Source organism: Nothobranchius furzeri, chromosome 14 (genome assembly GCF_043380555.1).
Source record: "Nothobranchius furzeri strain GRZ-AD chromosome 14, NfurGRZ-RIMD1, whole genome shotgun sequence".
Classification (NCBI taxonomy): Eukaryota; Metazoa; Chordata; class Actinopteri; order Cyprinodontiformes; family Nothobranchiidae; genus Nothobranchius; species Nothobranchius furzeri.
In genome coordinates, this window is record NC_091754.1 from 48,699,715 (window position 1) to 48,720,359 (window position 20,645).

At 41.9% G+C, this 20,645-nt stretch overlaps 1 protein-coding gene across 2 annotated transcripts in view; it reads right to left on the reverse strand.

The window, feature by feature from the left end:
- Positions 1–8,749: 8,749 nt before the first annotated feature.
- The window catches only part of atp11a (ATPase phospholipid transporting 11A), a 67,998-nt gene continuing 56,102 nt past the window's right edge, over positions 8,750–20,645 (reverse strand). Inside the window, exons 23-31 of one of the 2 annotated variants that reach the window (XM_054743112.2) lie at positions 20,028–20,173; positions 19,799–19,858; positions 19,595–19,722; positions 18,587–18,722; positions 15,676–15,699; positions 13,856–13,921; positions 13,667–13,770; positions 13,420–13,585; positions 8,750–8,950 (exon numbers count right to left, since the gene is read on the reverse strand). In XM_054743112.2, coding sequence (XP_054599087.1) covers positions 8,885–8,950; positions 13,420–13,585; positions 13,667–13,770; positions 13,856–13,921; positions 15,676–15,699; positions 18,587–18,722; positions 19,595–19,722; positions 19,799–19,858; positions 20,028–20,173 — 896 coding nt within the window. In that variant the 3' untranslated portion in view covers positions 8,750–8,884. The remainder of the gene's footprint in view (positions 8,951–13,419; positions 13,586–13,666; positions 13,771–13,855; positions 13,922–15,675; positions 15,700–18,586; positions 18,723–19,594; positions 19,723–19,798; positions 19,859–20,027; positions 20,174–20,645) is intronic. The other variant, XM_054743113.2, reaches the window with a different exon arrangement.

Sequence of the window (20,645 nt, forward strand, 5' to 3'; positions counted from 1 at the left end):
CATCATGATTCCAGTTTCAACACAAAAACAGTGACATAACACTTTAGCTGCTGCTGAAGGCAGACTACGTGTGTCAGTGTGAAATCACAACTCTTCAGTTCGTTGTGACATCAGCACTCTGAGCCCTTAGCGATCTGCAGCTACAGATCCATCCCATGATGCATTGGGCCACACCGTTCTCCCCCCAACCTACTTTCAGGAATACTGCGTGTTGTTATGAACACATGAACCTTTTCTTTGTTCAGTTCAGGTCCAGATGTGGCGAACAGAACCAGAGCGAATAAATAAATCAGACTGAGGTTTCAGGCCGCGCCCCGACGTAGGCTGTCCTCTGCTTTGAGCCGTCTGCAAAGCGGAGGAGCGGGGTGAAGGTGCAGTAGCCTGGTGCTCGTTGCCAGCGTGTGAACATGACTTTCTTGTTAGTGGTTTCAGACCTTCGAGGGTTTGGGGCGTTCCGTTGGTTTTCCGAGCCTCTCCGGTGGCTGCCGGCCTTCAAGTGGTGGTGGAGAGACGCCAACGGGGTGAACTCCGAGAGCTGGCCTTTGTACAGTTTGTCAGCATTCTGTATGAAGTAAAGGAGGCAGTAAAGGTTTAAAGATTTTTCAGTAAAACCTGATGATAAAGGACGTGGAGGTGATTTCTTCTCCAAGCCGGCCAAGGACAAATCTTTAATTTAGAAACTCTTTAAATGTTTTAGGTCCACTGATGGAATGCCAGACCAGGCAAAAGAAAACACGAGTCCTTTTAAACATGCAACATAAACCAATCCATGAAACCATAAACATGCACATGTAAACACAACCCGAGCATGCAGGAGTCTGCAGGAACAGACTGAGAGATTAACCACCAGATGGCGCCAACACTCCACATAATGACCCCATCAGCTGGAAATGTTACCCAACACCTAAAAGGAGGTTAAGGTGCCAAGCTCAGCAAACCCCTCCAATACTGTGACCATTTTAGGACTTCCTTAGATCTCAGGGGAACACCTTAAAGGGACACTCCACCACTAAGTGAAATCTAGTTAAGTTTAACCAGTTCAAGTGGAAACCAGACCAGTCATCCTCCTGATATGTCAGTCTTCCATTAGCTTTAGCTTAGCATAAACAATATAAGTGAATGGTAACAGCTAGCATTTCAATTAGTCAAGTTCAAACAGACACCGACTTCCATAAACACTGTAGGCATTTACCCTGGAGAGTTTTCTGAAGGGACACCATGGTGAGTTGATAAAACTGGCCGATGATGTAAGTGTGACGGCCTCCTCTTGTTGTCCGTCCAGGGTTATTGGAGTTGCCTCAAATCACCGCACACATACAATCAGGCCACAGACACAGGACTGTCCTTCAGAGCTTTTTACTGGCAGGATCTGATGTAAAAACAAGCACACAATAATACATCAGTGTGTGTGCGCTGCAACTGCATACAACGGTCTCCACCAGCTTTCATTACTGCTTTTCCTTTTTTTTCCATCATATGATCGTATAGTGGCATTTAATAACAACAGCAATATATTAATTTAACAACTTGCATTTCAGAGCAATACATACTTTCTTTTTGATAAAACATATAAAATAGTTAATAGTACCAACAATGACAGCGCAGCCGCCGACAGTTGAAACAGTTAACTGCCATCAGTAGGTATAACAGTCAACTGCCACCGGCAGTTGAAACAATAAAACATTTACAAATCATATTTTTACCAAACACATCTGAACGTACCTGATGTAAAAACAAGCACACAATAATACATCAGTGTGTGTGCGCTGCAACTGCATACAACGGTCTGTTCAAGGCAAAAAGAAAAAAACCCAAACATTACTAAAAGGACTGAAAAGCTAGCTTCCATTAGTGTGAATCTCGTCTATAAAGTTATTAATTTAATGCAAACACAGCTAACCTTTTTCAAAATATGCTCTAACAACACTTAAATATTTGTAACAAGTCCTATTGATATATTAATTAAAGGTTAAAATGACTTAAAGTGCAGAGCGGCTTCACAGTACACCTACCTCCACCAGCTTTCATTACTGCTTTGGTGGGAGGGGCTGTGAATGCGCCTGAAGGACCCGTTGCATGCAGTTGCGCCTAACCACCAGTAGGCGGCTCCAAAAACACAAACAATCACTGCACATTACTTTTGGTGAAATTCACATTTTCATCTCTGTTACACCCACCCCTGCTGAATTTCAGCCAAAATTATGAAAGTGCAAATACCATCACCATGACACAAAACCTCACATTACTCAACGTGGGTGTACACAGTTCAACTTAAACAGTATCCTCTATAAAGGATGAAGTGGCAAGGAAATGGCGCCCTATTCCCTACCAGCTCCTGGAAGCAGGATGCAGCCTACATCCTACATAACCCACGTGTAAAACAAAAAGAAGCCCCTAAACCAGGACTAGTACTAAGTTATGGTATATATCTATTATAAAATACAAAACACAGAACAAAGAACAAGATACAACTTGTTTAGAAAAGGGCATATTATTATACATGCCTCTACTGAAACATTTGAAAAACTGAATTAAAAACTGTCCATAAGCTGACCAGCATCGTCACTAATAGCCATGTTGGTCATCACCTGAATCAGCCTATTGACAGGCTTGACTGTCCTACCAACACGGGTTCTGACTGTGTGGACTGAGTCAGTGCCAATAGCAGACTGAGCAACCAGTGAAGTGTGTGAGAGAACACTCTGTCTATCAGCAGAGGGAACTAGCAAGGGATAAGGGTCATAGCCCGTCACACTAGGGGACAACAGAAGCCCCTCGTCTCCCTCCACTGCAGAGACCATCTCGCTGACGGAGTTGTTCATGTGAGCAGCATTACGGGATGCATCAGGTAAGGAGCTGACCCACTCTTGGGTTCTGATTCTTGAATCATTCTTTTCAACAACCAGTTCCGGTGTATCTGATGCAGTAGTAACATCAGATCCATCAGGTAAAAGGGCAGAAGAGTCGACAGACTGACTGGCTGTATCAAAGGGCAAGAAATTCACAAGCATCAAGAGGTTACGATGCACAACTCTGACCTGACCAGTGTTGGGATGCTGTATCTGATATGTGTGGGTTGTAGGATTCATGCCCACGACAGTAAACACTGTAGACTCCCAGCGGTCAGCAGTTTTACGCTTCCCTCTCTCCCGTTTGTTCGAGACTAGGACACGGTCTCCGACACCAATAGGTTTTCCTTTTGTGCGGCGGTTGTAGAGGCAGGCCTGCCGTTCCTGTTCCCTGTCGGCATGACTTAGAGCTATGGCCATGGCGTCCTGGAGATCTTTTGTCAGGGATAGCACATACTTGTCATAGCCACACAGTTCAGGATCTCTAAGAATGTTCTTAAAAAGCACATCAACAGGGAGGCGTGGCACTCTTCCATACATCAAATAAAAAGGGGCATAGCCTGTAGTCTCGTTGACTGTGCAATTGTACATGAAGGTTAATGTCTGAAGGTGTTTTGGCCAGTTCTGTTTTGCATCAGGTGGGAGAGCTCTTATCATGTTTCCCAGTGTTCTGTTGAAGCGTTCTGCGCTACCATTGCCCATCGGGTGGTAAGGGGTTGTATGGGATTTCCTCACACCCGCAACTTCCAACAGTTCCCTTATGAGCTGACTCTCAAAGGAGGGACCCTGGTCCGAATGTATCCTTTCAGGAAACCCGTATATACAGAAAAATTTGTCCCAAAGCTGCCTCGCCACCTGCTTTGCAGATTGGTCACGACAAGGAAAGGCCTGTGCAAGTCGTGTGAAATGGTCGGTCACAATCAACACGTCAACAGACTTGTTATTGGAGTCCTCTGCAGTCCAAAAATCAATGCACACGACCTCCAATGGTGAAGATGTTTTGATACTTTCAAGAGGTGCTCGACCTTCTGGATCAGGGGATTTGCCAATAACACACCGGGGACACTGGCGAACATAGTCTTTAACATCACGGTCAATGTGGGGCCAGAAGAACCTCTGACGAGCAATAGCCAAGCTCCTAAACTGCCCTTGATGACCAGCACTGTCATGAATCCCCTTGAGAACCTCAGCCTTTAGAGAATCAGGAACTACAAATTGGTGACGCCTCTTGTTGGTTACTGGGTTTTTAGAAAGTCTGTACAGGATTCCATTGGACATTGTAAACTTTTCCCAGTGTTTGAGGTACCTGGTGACCATGGCTTGCTCTTTGGGTTTCTCTCTTCTGGATGGGCGACGGCCACGGGCAACATAGTACAACACCCTTGATAGGACAGGGTCGTTTTGTTGTTTCTCACGCAACTCGGTTTCTGAAAAGACAGGTAGGTCATCCTGAACTGGAAGGATTAGCTGAGGTAGGTGTTCGAGGGTGTTAACAGCTCGTAGCCTAGCAGCAGATTCCCATGCACTTTGTGTTTCGAGAATAGCATGGACATCATCTTTTGTGAAGGACTGAAACTTTGTGCTGTTAGGGAGTTGCGACATGCTGGAGTGCTGGTCCTTGGCGTTCGACTGCCTAAAAGCCTCCTGGACTGAGCCAACTGAGACAGGGAGGGCCTCATTAAGGAGCTGGCTGTACGGTCTTTGCAACAGCTTCCTTACTACAGTCGACTTAATAAATGGCTCGCGACTTAAGGCATCCGCCACCAAATTCTTTGAGCCAGGGATATATTTAATGTCAAAGGCATAAGAAGCCAGCTTTGCCACCCATCGCTGTTCACAGGCATCCAAATGTGGCTTGGTGAGGATGTGCGTGAGTGGGTTGTTATCCGTCCACACTGTGAACATATGTCCTTTCAGCCAATGGCTGAATTTGTCACACACCGACCATTTGAGTGCCAAAAACTCAAGGCGATGGGCTGGATACTTTCTTTGAGCACGTGTGAGAGACTTGCTTGCAAATGCCACTGGCCGGGCCACACTCTCACCTTCCTGAACCTGTGATAGGACTGCACCCAAACCATCCAATGAGGCATCTGTAAACAGAACAAATGGGCGAGTGAAGTCTGGGTGGGCCAGAATTACTGAGTTGACCAAAGCTGCTTTAAGCTCCATGAATGCAGAATGGTGTTCATCTGTCCAGTCAGCTTTAGTCAATTTGCGAAGCACAAGCTTACGCTTGGTGGGCATCTTCAACTTGCGTTTCTGTTTTGCACCAGCAAGCAGATTAAAGAGTGGCCTGGCTACAGAGGAATAGTTGGGGATGAAATGCTGGTAGTAGTTAATCATGCCTAGAAACGAGCGAACACGAGATGGGGAAGGGGTGACGCCATCTGGTTCCATGAGATCTGCAGTTGACATGTTACTGATGGACTCAACTTTAGCGGGATCTGTGGATACACCAGACTCATTGATTATGTGTCCAAGAAACTTCACAGATCTTCTCATTAGCCAACATTTCTTTGGAGCAAGCTTCAGGTTGTGGAACCGCAGGCGGCCGAACACCATCTCCAACCTCTTGAAAGTCACCTCTTCAGAGGGGCCAAACACCAGCAAATCATCAAGGTAGCACAATAGACTGAGAAAGTTCTGGTCACCAAATATGGACATCATCATCCTCATGAAACTAGCTGGGCTGTTGCACAGTCCCTGGGGGAGCCTGTTGTATTCGTACAATCCCATGGGTGTTGTAAAGGCAGAGTATTTTCGGTCATCTTTGTGTAGTGGCATGTTGTAAAAACCAGATGTGAGGTCCATTGAGCAGAAGAATGTGTTCCCTCCCAAAGCAGCTAAGCAGTCTGCTTGATGTGGTAAGGGATGGGCATCCTTCAGTGTTCGCCTGTTGAGCCATCTGAAATCTGTGCAGATCCGCAAGTCACCATTCTTCTTCCAAACTAGAACGAGGGGTGAGGCAAACTCACTGGTGGATTTGCAGATTATTTCCTTCTCCTCCATTTCATTTAGGACTTGACGAAGCTTCTGGTATTCAGCAGGCGGCACACGGCGATAGGGCAACCGAAAGGGTCTCTCATCAGTGAGTCGAATCCTGTGCACAAACCCTTTTGCCTCTCCGCAGTCTAAGTGGTGGCGGGAGAACACATCCTCATAGCTGATCACAAGGTCAGCCAGCTTTCTCCGCCAACCATCTGACACGTCACAAGACTGCAGGTCCAGATCACCCAGACCAACACTTTTCAGTCTCTCCTGCACACAGTCATTGTTTTCCGCTGTAGGATCAACAGTGCTTTTTACAGTGGTAGCTTGATATGAGCATGTTACATCTTGCATAACCAAGTCCTCCATAGCAAGACAGGTGTAGACATCAGCCAGTTTAGCATTTCTACGAATGGTTACAGGACAACTGGAAGCATTTAGGATCTTGAGAGGGACAAATCTGTCTCCCCAGAGTTGTGTCAACGCTCTTGCCACCAATATGCCTCTGGGAGCAGAGTGGGAAGTTGTGGGTTCAGACATCACAGTCAAGCCAGGTGATAACCTTGTATCCTTGGGAAGTTTGCCCCATAAAAGATATTCAGTTCCAGCCTCCAAAGTGACAGCTGTGTTACATCTCACAGTTCCGATTTTGTCTGGGACATCCTCACCAGAACGACGATCCAGGCCAGCAAGCAGAGAGAGGAACTCCTCAAGCTCAGGGTGATCTAGGTTTGGTGTGGAAATAGCTTCCCAATAGGGGGAGTCATTCTTTAGCTGGTGTAACAGATGCCTGATGACATTGGAGCCCACGAGCAGATCAGCCTGTTGGTTATTTACAACAAAGGTGGGGACCAATAGCTTGCATCCATAGATCTCCATCTCCAGATCTATTATTGAAGTTGGTTTCACTCTGGCACCACCACATCCCACAAACACAACATCAGTACCCTCCTGATGAGAGATAACAACACCCGCATTAATTAGCGACTGCAGGGCTACTTCACTCAGTGAGCATGCCATCGAACCACTGTCCAGCATGGCATCAAGAGTCACTTTGCCATCGACTTTAACATGCATATAAAACAAGCTGTCACTGTTTTTGACCCTTTGTGTGTCCTGAACAATAACATTTTCTGATTCATTCAGTTTCTGTATATTTTGGTACAATTCAGCAGCATCAAATGTGTGGGAGATTTTACCTTGACCCATGTGACCTCCCTCCAGACATAGGTCACCTAGTTTCCCTGCATATTTTCTGTAGGGGAAGTATTGGTTGGGCAGGACCATCTCGTGTGGTCTGGGCTGAAACATGTGAAACAGAGTCGGTCTGAACGGCAGTGGGTTTCTGTTGTATGCTTGTCATCATTGCACACCCGACAGTTCATAACAGATCTGGCCCGGCCCTTTGTGCGCCCACGACGAGCATATGAGGGCTGACCACTAGGCTGAACTTTGGTGAGAAGCTCCCTGAGCATCGACACTATGTCACCAAGCATGGCACCCTCTTGTGGCTGACTGAGTGGGGCAGAAGCTGGAGACTGGAACTGGCATTGCACTTCTGTGCATTTACTCTGCTGCTTCATAGGCTGTAGGGAAGGAAAACATGTCTGTGCAGCTGGAGTAACTGAATCACCTTGGAACTGCTGGTTCTGCACCATCGCAGGTGCATAGGATAAAGGAGCTTCAGTGGTTGGCTGCACAACATGATGGAGCAGAACACCATCAGGCATATGTACATTACTGGAGACTCTGGGCTCAACGTGTGTCTCAAAACATAGTAATTGGGCTGCAGATGGTTTGTGCATTGGTGTTTTAATACTGGACAATCGCTCTCTTTGGTGTTCATCTAGCCTCTCCTGAATGTCTTTGGGGGTCCACTCATGAATCTGTTTGTACTTAAACACTGAAACTAGTTCTGTATCAGGGCAGTGCTTTACAAACATTTTAGCAATTTCGCTACCAATATCCTCAATGCGCTTCCCTTGACGCTTCAGACCTTCCTCAGCCATGTCTGCAGCCTTATTAAGGCGAATCCAGTAATCAACAGCATCCTCTTTCTGGAGTGGCAGTGTGGAGTAGAAATCTTGTAGAGGCAGACAGGAGGATGTGTTACTGAAGTACTGTATCAGCATGTTATAAATTACATCTGGGGAGGATGTAGCATTTAAGGCAGGATTACTTCTAAGGCCAATCTTAACTACATCTCTGGCTCTACCCATCAACTTCCCCATAATTTCCTCTTTTTGCATAGAAACATCATAGTTCTGCCGTCTAAGGTAACCTCTCATCATTTCAACCCACTCAGTAACAGTGTACTTGTCAGAATTGTCACCTTTGAAAACTGCAGGTGAGGTTTCTGATTTTACAATGACATTAAACCTTTGACCATCTGAGACAGAAGCGTCCTCAACATTGGCACTGTCCTGTTTCTGACAGGTACCACAGGCTTCTTTTCCCCCAGCAACGCCAGAAGATAACAGTTTATTTGCAATTGATTCCCCAATCTGTGAACCTAACTGATAAATCATGTCACTTATTTGGTGTAAGTCATTACCAACAACAGGTGTTGAGTGACTCTGGCCCCCAAATAACATCTGACCAGTAGGTGTCTCATCTGGATCCCGAGCTAATCCCTGGGGTTTACTACTACTCGCAGGTAGTATAGGTGATGCACCCAAATCAAACCCAACAGCACAACCGGGCTGAAAAGTAAGTCCCATTACACCTCTACCTCTCCCAAAAGAGGGGTGACTGTTCACAGTTTTACCACTTGGTTCAAATCTCTTTGCCATGTTAAGATAAAGCAGAAATAAAACACACTCAATTAAAATCCAGTGGTAATTAGAAATAGAACTACTGTTTCCCTTAGTTCATAAACCTTGTGACCCAATTGTGGAGGTCTTGAAGTGAAGAGGTAACTTGCAGGTAGACGACACAGTAACCTCCGGTGAACCGCATCAAGCTGCTCAGCAATCCGGGAGTCACGGCACCAGTGTGACGGCCTCCTCTTGTTGTCCGTCCAGGGTTATTGGAGTTGCCTCAAATCACCGCACACATACAATCAGGCCACAGACACAGGACTGTCCTTCAGAGCTTTTTACTGGCAGGATCTGATGTAAAAACAAGCACACAATAATACATCAGTGTGTGTGCGCTGCAACTGCATACAACGGTCTCCACCAGCTTTCATTACTGCTTTTCCTTTTTTTTCCATCATATGATCGTATAGTGGCATTTAATAACAACAGCAATATATTAATTTAACAACTTGCATTTCAGAGCAATACATACTTTCTTTTTGATAAAACATATAAAATAGTTAATAGTACCAACAATGACAGCGCAGCCGCCGACAGTTGAAACAGTTAACTGCCATCAGTAGGTATAACAGTCAACTGCCACCGGCAGTTGAAACAATAAAACATTTACAAATCATATTTTTACCAAACACATCTGAACGTACCTGATGTAAAAACAAGCACACAATAATACATCAGTGTGTGTGCGCTGCAACTGCATACAACGGTCTGTTCAAGGCAAAAAGAAAAAAACCCAAACATTACTAAAAGGACTGAAAAGCTAGCTTCCATTAGTGTGAATCTCGTCTATAAAGTTATTAATTTAATGCAAACACAGCTAACCTTTTTCAAAATATGCTCTAACAACACTTAAATATTTGTAACAAGTCCTATTGATATATTAATTAAAGGTTAAAATGACTTAAAGTGCAGAGCGGCTTCACAGTACACCTACCTCCACCAGCTTTCATTACTGCTTTGGTGGGAGGGGCTGTGAATGCGCCTGAAGGACCCGTTGCATGCAGTTGCGCCTAACCACCAGTAGGCGGCTCCAAAAACACAAACAATCACTGCACATTACTTTTGGTGAAATTCACATTTTCATCTCTGTTACATAAGCATCTTTTTGGGCTGCTGCGTCTTGTCCTTGCACCTTGCAGCGGCAGGTTACAGCAGTGCTTTTTCATAATGTAGCCTGAGGTTCTCTTGTAATTCCTCCATGTTACCTTTTATTTGCATTTGAAGTCTGAATATGATTATTGGGGTCACCAAGAAAGATTAGGATCATTACTGAGTCATTTTCATTTACATTGTTTATGCTAAGCCAGTTGAGGTGGCTCGGGCATCTGGTCAGGATGCCTCCTGGACGCCTCCCTGGTGAGGTTTTCCAGGCTCGACCAACCAGGAGGAGGCCTAAAGGGAGACCCAGGACACGTTGGAGGGACTGTGTCTCTCACCTGGCCAGGGAGCACCTTGGGATTCCCCCGGAAGAGCTGGTCCAAGTGGCTGGGGAGAGGGATGTCTAGGCCTCTCAACTTAGCTACTGCCCCCGCGACACGACTCCGGATAAGCGGATGAAAATGGATGAATGGATGTTTTCCTGAAACCTGATGCGTTTTTACCCTGAAGGATGTTTTCCTGGTACCTGATGTTTTTTTTACCCTGAAGGATGTTTTCCTGAAAACTAATGCTTTCTACCCTGAAGGATGTTTTCCTGATACCTGATGTTTTTTACCCTGAAGGATGTTTTCCTGATACCTGATGTTTTTTACCCTGAAGGATGTTTCCCTGGTACCTGATGTTTTTTTTACCCTGAAGGATGTTTTCCTGATACCTGATGTTTTTTACCCTGAAGGATGTTTCCCTGGTACCTGATGTTTTTTTTACCCTGAAGGATGTTTTCCTGATACCTGATGTTTTTTACCCTGAAGGATGTTTCCCTGAAACCTGATGCGTTTTAACCCTGACGGATGTTTTCCTGAAACCTGATGCGTTTTTACCCTGAAGGACGTTTTCCTGATACCTGATGTTTTTTTTGCCCGAAGGATTTTTTTCCTGAAACCTGATGTTTTTTTACCCTGAAGAATGTTTTCCTGAAACCTGATGCTTTCTACCCTGAAGGACATTTTCCTGATACCTGATGTTTTTTTTTGCCCGAAGGATTTTTTCCTGAAACCTGATGTTTTTTTACCCTGAAGAATGTTTTCCTGAAACATGATGCTTTCTACCCTGAAGGATGTTTTCCTGGAGCCTGATGCGTTTTACCCGGAAGGATGTTTTCCTGATACCTGATGCTTTCTACCCTGAATGATGTTTTCCTGATACCTGATGCTTTCAACCCTGAAGGATATTTTCCTGATACCTGATGCTTTCTACCATGAAGGATGTTTTCCTGATACCTGATGCTTTCTACCATGAATGATGTTTTCCTGATACCTGATGCTTTCTACCTTTAAGGATGTTTTCCTGATACCTGATGCTTTCTACCCTGAATGATGTTTTCCTGATACCTGATGCTTTCAACCCTGAAGGATATTTTCCTGATACCTGATGCTTTCTACCATGAAGGATGTTTTCCTGATACCTGATGCTTTCTATCCTGAAGGATGTTTTCCTGATACCTGATGCTTTCTACCTTTAAAGATGTTTTACTGATACCTGATGTCTTTTTTCCCTGAAGGACGTATTCCTGAAACCTGATGTTTTTTACCCTGAAGGATGTTTAGTTTACCTGATACCTGATGCATTTTTGTCTGTAGTCTCAGGTCTGGGACGTTTTGTCCTGAAGTTGGTTCCCTGAGATCTAGGCAAGTCCTAAAATGACCACTGTATGGAAACTCAATACACCGTCACACTGGAATAATTTGTGCGTTTTACCATACTGAAGCAAGCTAGACTTCTGTGACAGCTACTCCATCTAGTAACGAGTCTGAACTCTGGGAAGCCAGGCCTCTCTCAGGCCTTTTCATATCCCTCACATGCTGTGGACAAGTAAACACAGAAACACATTTGGAGGTAAAAAGAAAAATAATCCTAACATTCAATCTAAAATCTGCTGAGTCAAAACAATGACTCAGATGTACAAACATGCACAAAATCTATGAAATAAGTTCATGCAAAGAAAGCAGGAAGGACTGGATGCAGGAAATAAAGATACATTAAGACCAGAGGAAAGGCAGAGGGTCACCTCCTGAAGGGTGGGGTTAGAAACTGATTCTGCTGGAGGTCTGGGACAGCATAAAGATGGTGGAAGGCTCAGAGGCAAGGCACCGACGCTTAGTCTACCACAGAGGATGGAGAATCAGCCAGGAGGAGAGGGAAAAAAGGGGAGGAGTTACAACTCTGGAATGTATGAACGTTTATAACAAATAAAGTAGGAAGGTGCTAAACCTCCAAAGAGAGTTAGTATCAAAGGATCAAACATCTGCACAGATTCAGGTGATTCATTTGCAGGAATTTAAGGTTTAGTGATGGAGAAAAGCAACATGGCATCTCACTGGGCTGCAGCTGTTGGTAGCACACTGAGAACGGGATTCACCAAACAGGTACAAGAATATTTCTGACAAGAGTTCTAAAGTTCCTCGCTGAAGTTTCACTTGAGTATTTTGGAAAAGTGTGATAAATACATAAATAAAAAATAAAATTATATATATATATATATATATATATATATATTTTTTAGATTAATTAACCAAAGCACCTTTTGCTAACCTTGTTGGCATTTTTACTCAAAACAATAAAATTTGGATCATATTTCAGATTATTTACTTTGTTTTAAGTAACACTGTTTTTATAAGAATTTTTTCAACAGTAAAAAATGAAGCAAACATCAAAAAAATTGTTATTTTTTACTTTGTTAGAAATCAGTTTTGCAGTGTAGTGGAAATATGAATGATTGAAGACCAAAAAAACTTAAATTCAAAGCATGCAGAACCTGGGTCAACGGACTACAAACTGAATGAACAGACATTATGCAGCCAAACTGTGTCATAAAATTTACTTTAACATTCAGATGATTCAACATCTTTTTGCTGTTTTCACAAAAGTGTGATTCCAAGATAATCTCAGCAGCCCAGTGAGACTGACCATAGACAGAGGTGAAATGTGAAAAAGTAGAAAATCTCCCTGTAAAAAGGACAAACAACCCACTGCGCCATCATTTTAACAATTATCCACATACTGAGTCTCCTATTGATCTTTTCTTTTATTTCTGGTTTACAGGTTAAAACAAATGCTTTTTTTGTTCAGATTAATTATGTGCAAGCTAACCATGTAAACGTCCGTATTGTGTCTGTTCTCACCATCATTTACTGAACATATTTATCATCTGTAACACGTGAACAATTCACGCTTTTACTAAAACAGCACGTTTTTCTTTCTAAAAGACCATCCTGAGAGTTAGATGCTGGAGAAATCTACATGTAAGGAATGAAAATGGAGCACCGCACACAGACGGAGAGGCTCAGAGACTCACATCCAGTAAAGTTGGGACGTAGCCACGCCCAGCGTACATCTGCTGACCCACAGTCACACAAATCATGACATCACGAGAAATATTGTTGGTAAATTATGTGACTCATTTGCCCGAGATGGATACAAATATGCAATAAAAAAATATTGCGTAGCCCTAAAATTCATTAAACTAAGCAGAAAATCAGGCATAAAAAATTACATTAAAAAAGGTTTTAAAAGGCTTAGAAATAAGATTACTATCACTAAAACATTTATAAATTAATGTTAATTAGCTAATCAAGTGTTTCCATGCTTGTGATTGCACCCACCTGGATTTTCTCTGTTGTGGTCGGCCACAGCGCCCTCCAGATGACCTTCTTCACCACATCTGGCAGCAGACATACTGTTATCAGAAGGATGATACTGAGCCAGGCTGGACCGCTGGACAACATCTGCATGAACACGTAGTACATCCTCTGGTAGTTCAGGAACGGCCTAAAAGAACATCCCAAATGCATGTAGTGATCCAAGTGACATTTACCAACAAGTAGGTGGTTTGTTTTACAAAAGTATTACCAAATAATTCCTCCCCAGAGTAAAGAGAAGACCACAAAGAAGACCAGCGAGCCCCAGATGACAAAGTGGTTGATCCAGGTCCAGTAGTGCGTATCTAGAACCAACTGCAGGACAGGTATCATGTATGAGGTTTTATATGTGTTGAATGAAATCTTTTAAATTTAAAGCAGCATGTTTAAGTCATGTTACCTTGAATGTAACAGTGAAGACAAGGACAGTGAAGACTAGAGTCCCAAACGTCCAGTTTCCAAACATCTGCAAAGAAAAAACAATCCACTCTTGTAAATCCTGGTAATTTCATCGGTTTTACCTGGAATAAATGCTCCAGGGGTGAAGAGAAACTAAGTTGTAAAACTCCTGTAGAAGTTATTAAAGGAAACTTCTTTTCAAGGAGGAATCAATCAATCAGACAGATGGCAGAGTGCTGACGTAGCCACATTCAGATGTCTAGTGGATGATGGGAAATGGTTATGATGAAAGCCTTTCTCATTCTGCAAGGTAAACATCTCTAACATTAAATAATTCATGGAGGATATTTGAAGGGATAACAAGAAGCAGAACAGCTTCGCCGTGGCTCAAGAAAATTTAGATGGAAGTTTTCTCCTAAAATGTGATGGCATAGCAGAATTGTTCAATCAATACAGAGAATTCTGATCAAAAACACCTCAAACCATGAGGTTTGATGTCAACAACTCTGAAAATAACTGCAGTAAATAAATAAAGTTTTGCTTTTTCTATGTTAAACTGTGGAATTCTGGGACTCTTAAGTGTATTTAATATAATTCCGTATGCAGACGACACCCTGGTTTATAAATCCAAACTAATTCCTGGTAGACCTCAGTGACCCTACTACCAGTTTAACTAAATTATAGCTGTTATGCTATATTTACAATAATAATATGGAGATTCTGTTGTGGTTTGTAGTTATTTATTTTGTTTGGGAAATTATTTAGTGTTTTGGGTTGTTTGAGTTTAATTATTTTCATCCCTGAATGAAGAATTTTACCAAATACAAAATAATCAAATTGTGGCTTTTACAATTGTTTTTTTTCTACAAAGTGAAAAAGTGGAAACATAAATTTCACATTTAGATTTTTTGTCTGAATAATCAATTTTTTTTTTTACTATAAGCTTTATTTATTATAATTGTTCAGCTTCCTGCTTTTATTTGTGTCTGTATAGGTGTGTGCTGCCTGGTTTTAGTATTTATGTATGGTACATGTGTTTATGGTTTAAATTTTTTTTTCTGTTAAAGGTGCTATATAAATAAACATTACTCAATAACTGAAAAACTGCCTGTCTCTTTGACATTTACTATCAGATTTTTTTTTCTTTAAAAGCATCAAGAGAAAGTTGCAAATAACTTTTAGAATAATCTCATAGAAAAGCAGGAGCTTTAGAAGAACCCTAAGGATTCTTTTTTTTTAATCTGCAGTGGTCTCTGGTGTAAATGGATGCCTTGTGAGTTGATCTCTGATGGAAAAAAGCTCTGGCACTTCTGTTTCAGGAAGTAGAAGTTAGCTGGAGTAAAGGGGAGCAGAACGTTTTGTTCTTTTTTTATTTCCTGATATTTGGGCATCTCTCCTCTGATTGGATAACAGCAACACGACTCTACCACTGACTCAGTTTGCTCTGCAATGTTGATGTTTTATCTCCACAAATAACACAAGCCTGTAGGAGTTCTGCTGTGTGGCGGAGCTGCTAATGCTAATGGTTAGCTTCTACTAACCGAGACGTTCTCTGCTGTTTCCTGGATTTGTTCTTTCAATAAATGGTGATTAAGTGCTTGAAGTGTTGGTCAAACAGCAAACATTTTCTGAGCTAATTCATCCTGATACCAGAAGAGTTTTGGTGCTAGCAGCTGGGCTTGAGAACATGAACAAAGCTTTGAGTTGATGGGTCTACAAGCGAAAAGGGCTCAACATGAGATGGTACATCAGTGATGGACAGAACGGGAAGCAGGACAGTGAGACTAGTGGGACATGGCAGAGAGACAGGGACAGGCTTACCATCTGTGTGTTGGTTGTCATTAGCTGGGAGGAGGAAAGAGAAGCAAAAAGAAAAAGCAACACAAAGGTAAGAGTATAGGAAGAAAACCAGAATATGGTGAGAAAATAATAATAATTTAAAAATAAACAATGCTGAAGAGAAATAAAAAGAATACAAATTAGATGCAAAAAAAGAAAGATTAAGCAGTTTAAATAAAATATTTAGAGCAGAGCTTTAAAACAAAGATAAAAAAGATTAAAAGGGAAGGTGGTAGAAAACCTTTAATAAATCAGAATCTGCTCTACTTTAGTTCACCTCTGAAAGCTGATTTACAGTAACAGGTTCCTCACATCACCTCCATATCAGCACACAGCTGCTTTGTTGTAAAACCGTAAATCAGGGTTTCTCAACCCAGGTCCTCAGCGCCCCCCTGTCCTGCATGTTTTCAATGTTTGCTTCAAGCACACCTGATATTTTGATAGCCTCCTGAGGAGGACATCAAGTGCTGCAGAAGCCTGTTAATCAGCGATTAGTTTGTCAGGTGTGTAGAAGTAGAGAAAGGGCAACATGGAAAACATGTAGGACAGGGGGCGCTGAGGACCAGGGTTGAGAAACCCTGCTGTAAATGCTGAATTTAAAGTTAAACTATTTATGTACAGAGCGTCAGACACAGAAAAAGTCACGTTATTCAGCTCTATCATTACAGAAAATAACCCAATAAAAAGATCAAAACTTCACAATAATCTAGAAAGTTCAGACTTTCTCTTTTGGATGATGTTTTGCTTCCATCCACGGCGGTTCACACTGTTATACTAGAGCATTCTATTATATCACTGTACATTATAATATAGTGTGACAACATATTGAGCATCAATAGATTCACACTGTCGATGAGCAAATTAGCTTGTAAAGGGAGAAAACAGTTCTCATTTGCACTGATAGATACTGCTCCATGAAAAAGCAGCAGTCACAGAAAAACACGTGTTAACTAAACTATTAAATCTGGGCATTTAATATCTCCTTGATAAATTGTGATCAGGAGTGCTCCATAGCAAAGTTTTATCCCATATACTGATATACCGATGTCAGATATACTGATATCCAATATTCCAATATACTGATATCTGATATACTGATGTCCGATTTACTGATATACTAATAACTGATATACTGATATTTGATATACCAATGTCCAATATACCGATGTCCGATATACCAATGTCCGATATACCGACATCTGATATCCAACATACCGATGTCCAATATTCCAATATATCGATATCCGATATACTGATATACAGATATTCGATACACTGATATCCGATATACCGATATCTGATATCCAACATACCGATGTCCAATATTCCAATATATCGATATCCGATATACTGATATACAGATATTCGATACACTGATATCCGATATACCGATATCTGATATACCGATATCCGACATACAGATGTCTGATACCCGATATACTAATTTACAGATATTCGATACACTGATATCTGATATACCGATATCTGATATACCGATATCCGACATACCGATGTCTGATATCCGATATACTGATATACAGATATTCGATACACTGATATCCGATATACCGATATCTGATATACCCATATCCGGCATACCGATATCCGACATACCGATGTCTGATATCCGATATACTGATATCCGATATACTGACGACCACTTTAATTTAGGTTAGGCCAGTTGTGCCAAATAAACAAAAATATTTCAAACAGTAAACCTCCGATCAGTCAAATTTTGATTTCCCAACAACCTCCAGGAAAGGACGGATTAGTGAGCCAAGGTGCTTTAGCAAAGATCTGACTATAGTTCAAAGGCTCAGAGAAAATACTGATACGTTGGCACAGGAGTTAAGAGCTCGCCCTGTAATCGGAAGGTTGCAGGTTCGAGCCCCACCCAGTCTGTCGCTGTTGTTGTGTCCTTGGGCAAGACACTTAGCCCACCTTGCCTGCTGGTGGTGGTCGGAGGGACCGGTGGTGCCTGTGCTCGGCAGCCTCGCCTCTGTCAGTGCGCCCCAGGGCAGCTGTGGCTACATCCTCGCTCAACCCTACCAGGGTGTGAATGTGTGTGTGAATGGGTGAATGACTGATTGTGTTGTAAAGCGCCTTGGGGGGTTCCAGGACTCTAGAAGGCGCTATATCAAATACAGGCCATTTACCTGTTATGATACTGAATCAACATTTAAAAAAAATTTATCAAGTTTTCATAGAGAATTTACATTCAAATATTTAACATATGTATTGTGTGTGCTGCAATTCAGCTTCCGACTGCAAGGTGGCAGCAGTGTTTTACCACCATCCTTCTGTAGGAACGAGATTTCACATAAAACTAGATGCATCTTGGAAACGTCGGACTGAGTTTTACAATTAAATTCAATTGCAAATATTGTCTGACTTTGCATAATATCCTATCATCTCCTCTGTATTGTGATAAATATCGTGTTGCCAGATCCCTGCCATTACACACCACTACTCAGTACTCTGCACTTTTTATTTTGATTTGGTAAAGCTCATCAGAAAATATGTAAAATGTCTATAATGCAAGAATAAAACCAGTTAGCTTGTGTGTGGATCTACTAGGATTACAACTCCTGGAAAATGCTGAGTTTAGTATAACTGAACCTCTTTATTTTACTATAAAACATCAACCTTGGTTGCTAGGGTGGAGTCAGCTTTTTACAAAATAAAATATAGACATTATGTTAAAATTAAAAATAAAAGCTGATTTATTGTTTAATTTTTAAAAAGTGGCATCAAGATGGATGTATGGAAAAAATTTGGAAAACATAAAAATAAAAAAGTAATTAATTAATTTGATCAGTGTGTCCAAGATTAAACAACCGGAGAAAAAAACACGGTCCCCAAATGAGATAAAGAGGTTAAACGTGTGTGTTACCTGTCCGTTACTGGTGAAGGACGTGTTGTCAAACAGGAAGTAAGCACCAAAGAACATCACCATGGCATCGTACACCCCCAGGACAGTCCAGTAAATGAAGATGGGCCATCGCAGCAGGCAGTTTTTGGCAATATCTCTGGAAACATTCACATCACAATCATCGGCAGCACTTTCAAACCGACCAGAAACAAGATAATCGATATTTAAACCTGATTTTATCAGTCAAACATCTCAGAATCCTGTCAGCACGATAAAACATTCATTTATGTGATGCAGTAGGTATATTTATGGGGCAAATACAGCCTCACCAGAATATGACTTTTTTAGACATTGAATTTTTATTATGTGAAATTATGTAGTTGAATCTTTTTAACTTAACGAACACCAGAAAAAACATTAGATCCATAAAAATTCAGTTGGAGAATTTCAACGTAAACATTTTTCTGTAAAAATTCACCAACTGAGGCGGCCTCCTGGTGACTCAAGCCAAAGCAATCGTCATTCAGTCGAGTCGAGTTGCTCTGAGCCAATCAAATCACAACAACTGATCATGTGACATCAGTGAGGCGTCGACTCGATTAGGTGACGATTGCTTTAGCTTGGGTCACCAGGAGGTCACCTCATTTGTTGTTGAAATTTAGATTATGAAATTTTTACGCTGAAATTCTGTTGTTGAATTTTTAAGGGGGAGTTGTCTGCTAGTTTATTAAAAGTTAAATCATTTTAATACATAAATTTCCAGCATAAATATTCAATGTGTAAAAAAGTCATATAATGGAGACATTGTACTTCTTCTGTATAAAGTGTCTTGATGACTTATTGAGGTACAAATAAAAGGGAATTTTATTTTAATCATCCACGTTTTGTCATCAAATTCAGAGTCAAATGAAGCATAAAGGGTTTTAAAATATGATTTTTAATTAGCTTCACTAAAATATTTGACTAAATGTGAGATTTTGTGTTTTGTAAGAGTCTTAATTAGTATCAGATTTATGGCCAAACACCAACTTATAAAGAGAGGGGTCCTTCTTCAGAATGTCCATGTTGATGTGCTGCTCCATGAGGCTGTAGAGGAGGATGGGCAGCGAGGTGAAGCTGATGTTGTACAGAGTCAGGTACGCCGTGTCGTACAGCGGCTGTTCAGAGCAACAGAAACCAGAGACTTGAGTTTCTTGTCTTTCATGAGCGTTAAATGATTCTGCCTGTGCCCACCTGCTGGGAGAAGCCACAGAAGAACTGGTAGATGAACTGAGGGAACATGAAAACGACGTTCTGGGAGAAAAACAAAAAGAGGAAAGAGGAAGTTTGCAGATTTCACCTTTTTTTCATCTGTATTTGTAACCAACACACATTCCTGCCTCTTGCACCTGTTCAAAGATGTCACATGAACACCAGAACGCAGCAAACACAGACGTTTACAACAAGAAGGCAGAGGAAGTACCTTGTAGAAGAAGTACTGCACAAGTTCAGAGATGCGTATGTAGTAATAGTGACCGTGGACCAGCAGCATCTTCTTTAGGTGTTTAAACTTTGGGATGGCGTAGTCACTGTTCCGTACTGCCTGACGACCCTCCTTACCCATAATACCTAGAGCCAAGAAACACATGTAGTAGCCTTTAAATCTAGACAAACCATAGCAGTAGCTAAAGACTTTGTTCTGCAGGTCGGTCTAGCCACACCCCTTGTTGCCTAAGCAGGGCTACCATTGGCTTGGCTAACCCCTCCAGACATGTGAGCGGCATGTACGTCATAGAGGCCTTCTAGCCGTGAGCTCACTTCCAAACGGGAGCATTTCAGACATGGGAATTGCAACATCACGCGTGATTTCGGAAGTTCACACGATAACAAGCAAGGAGAAAGATGGCAGCATGTATTTAAAAAGGTCTGCGGCTTATTTTTGGTTCTGTTTACATCGGCTACAAAGATTTCACTGGTACCGAAGTACGTTTTTTACTAGTTAAGCAACTGGAAATCTGCACGTGACTTTTATTTTGAAGAAGAAGAAGAAGAAAATATCATTTCTATAGCGCCTCTCAAGATAAAAATCATGAGGCGCTTC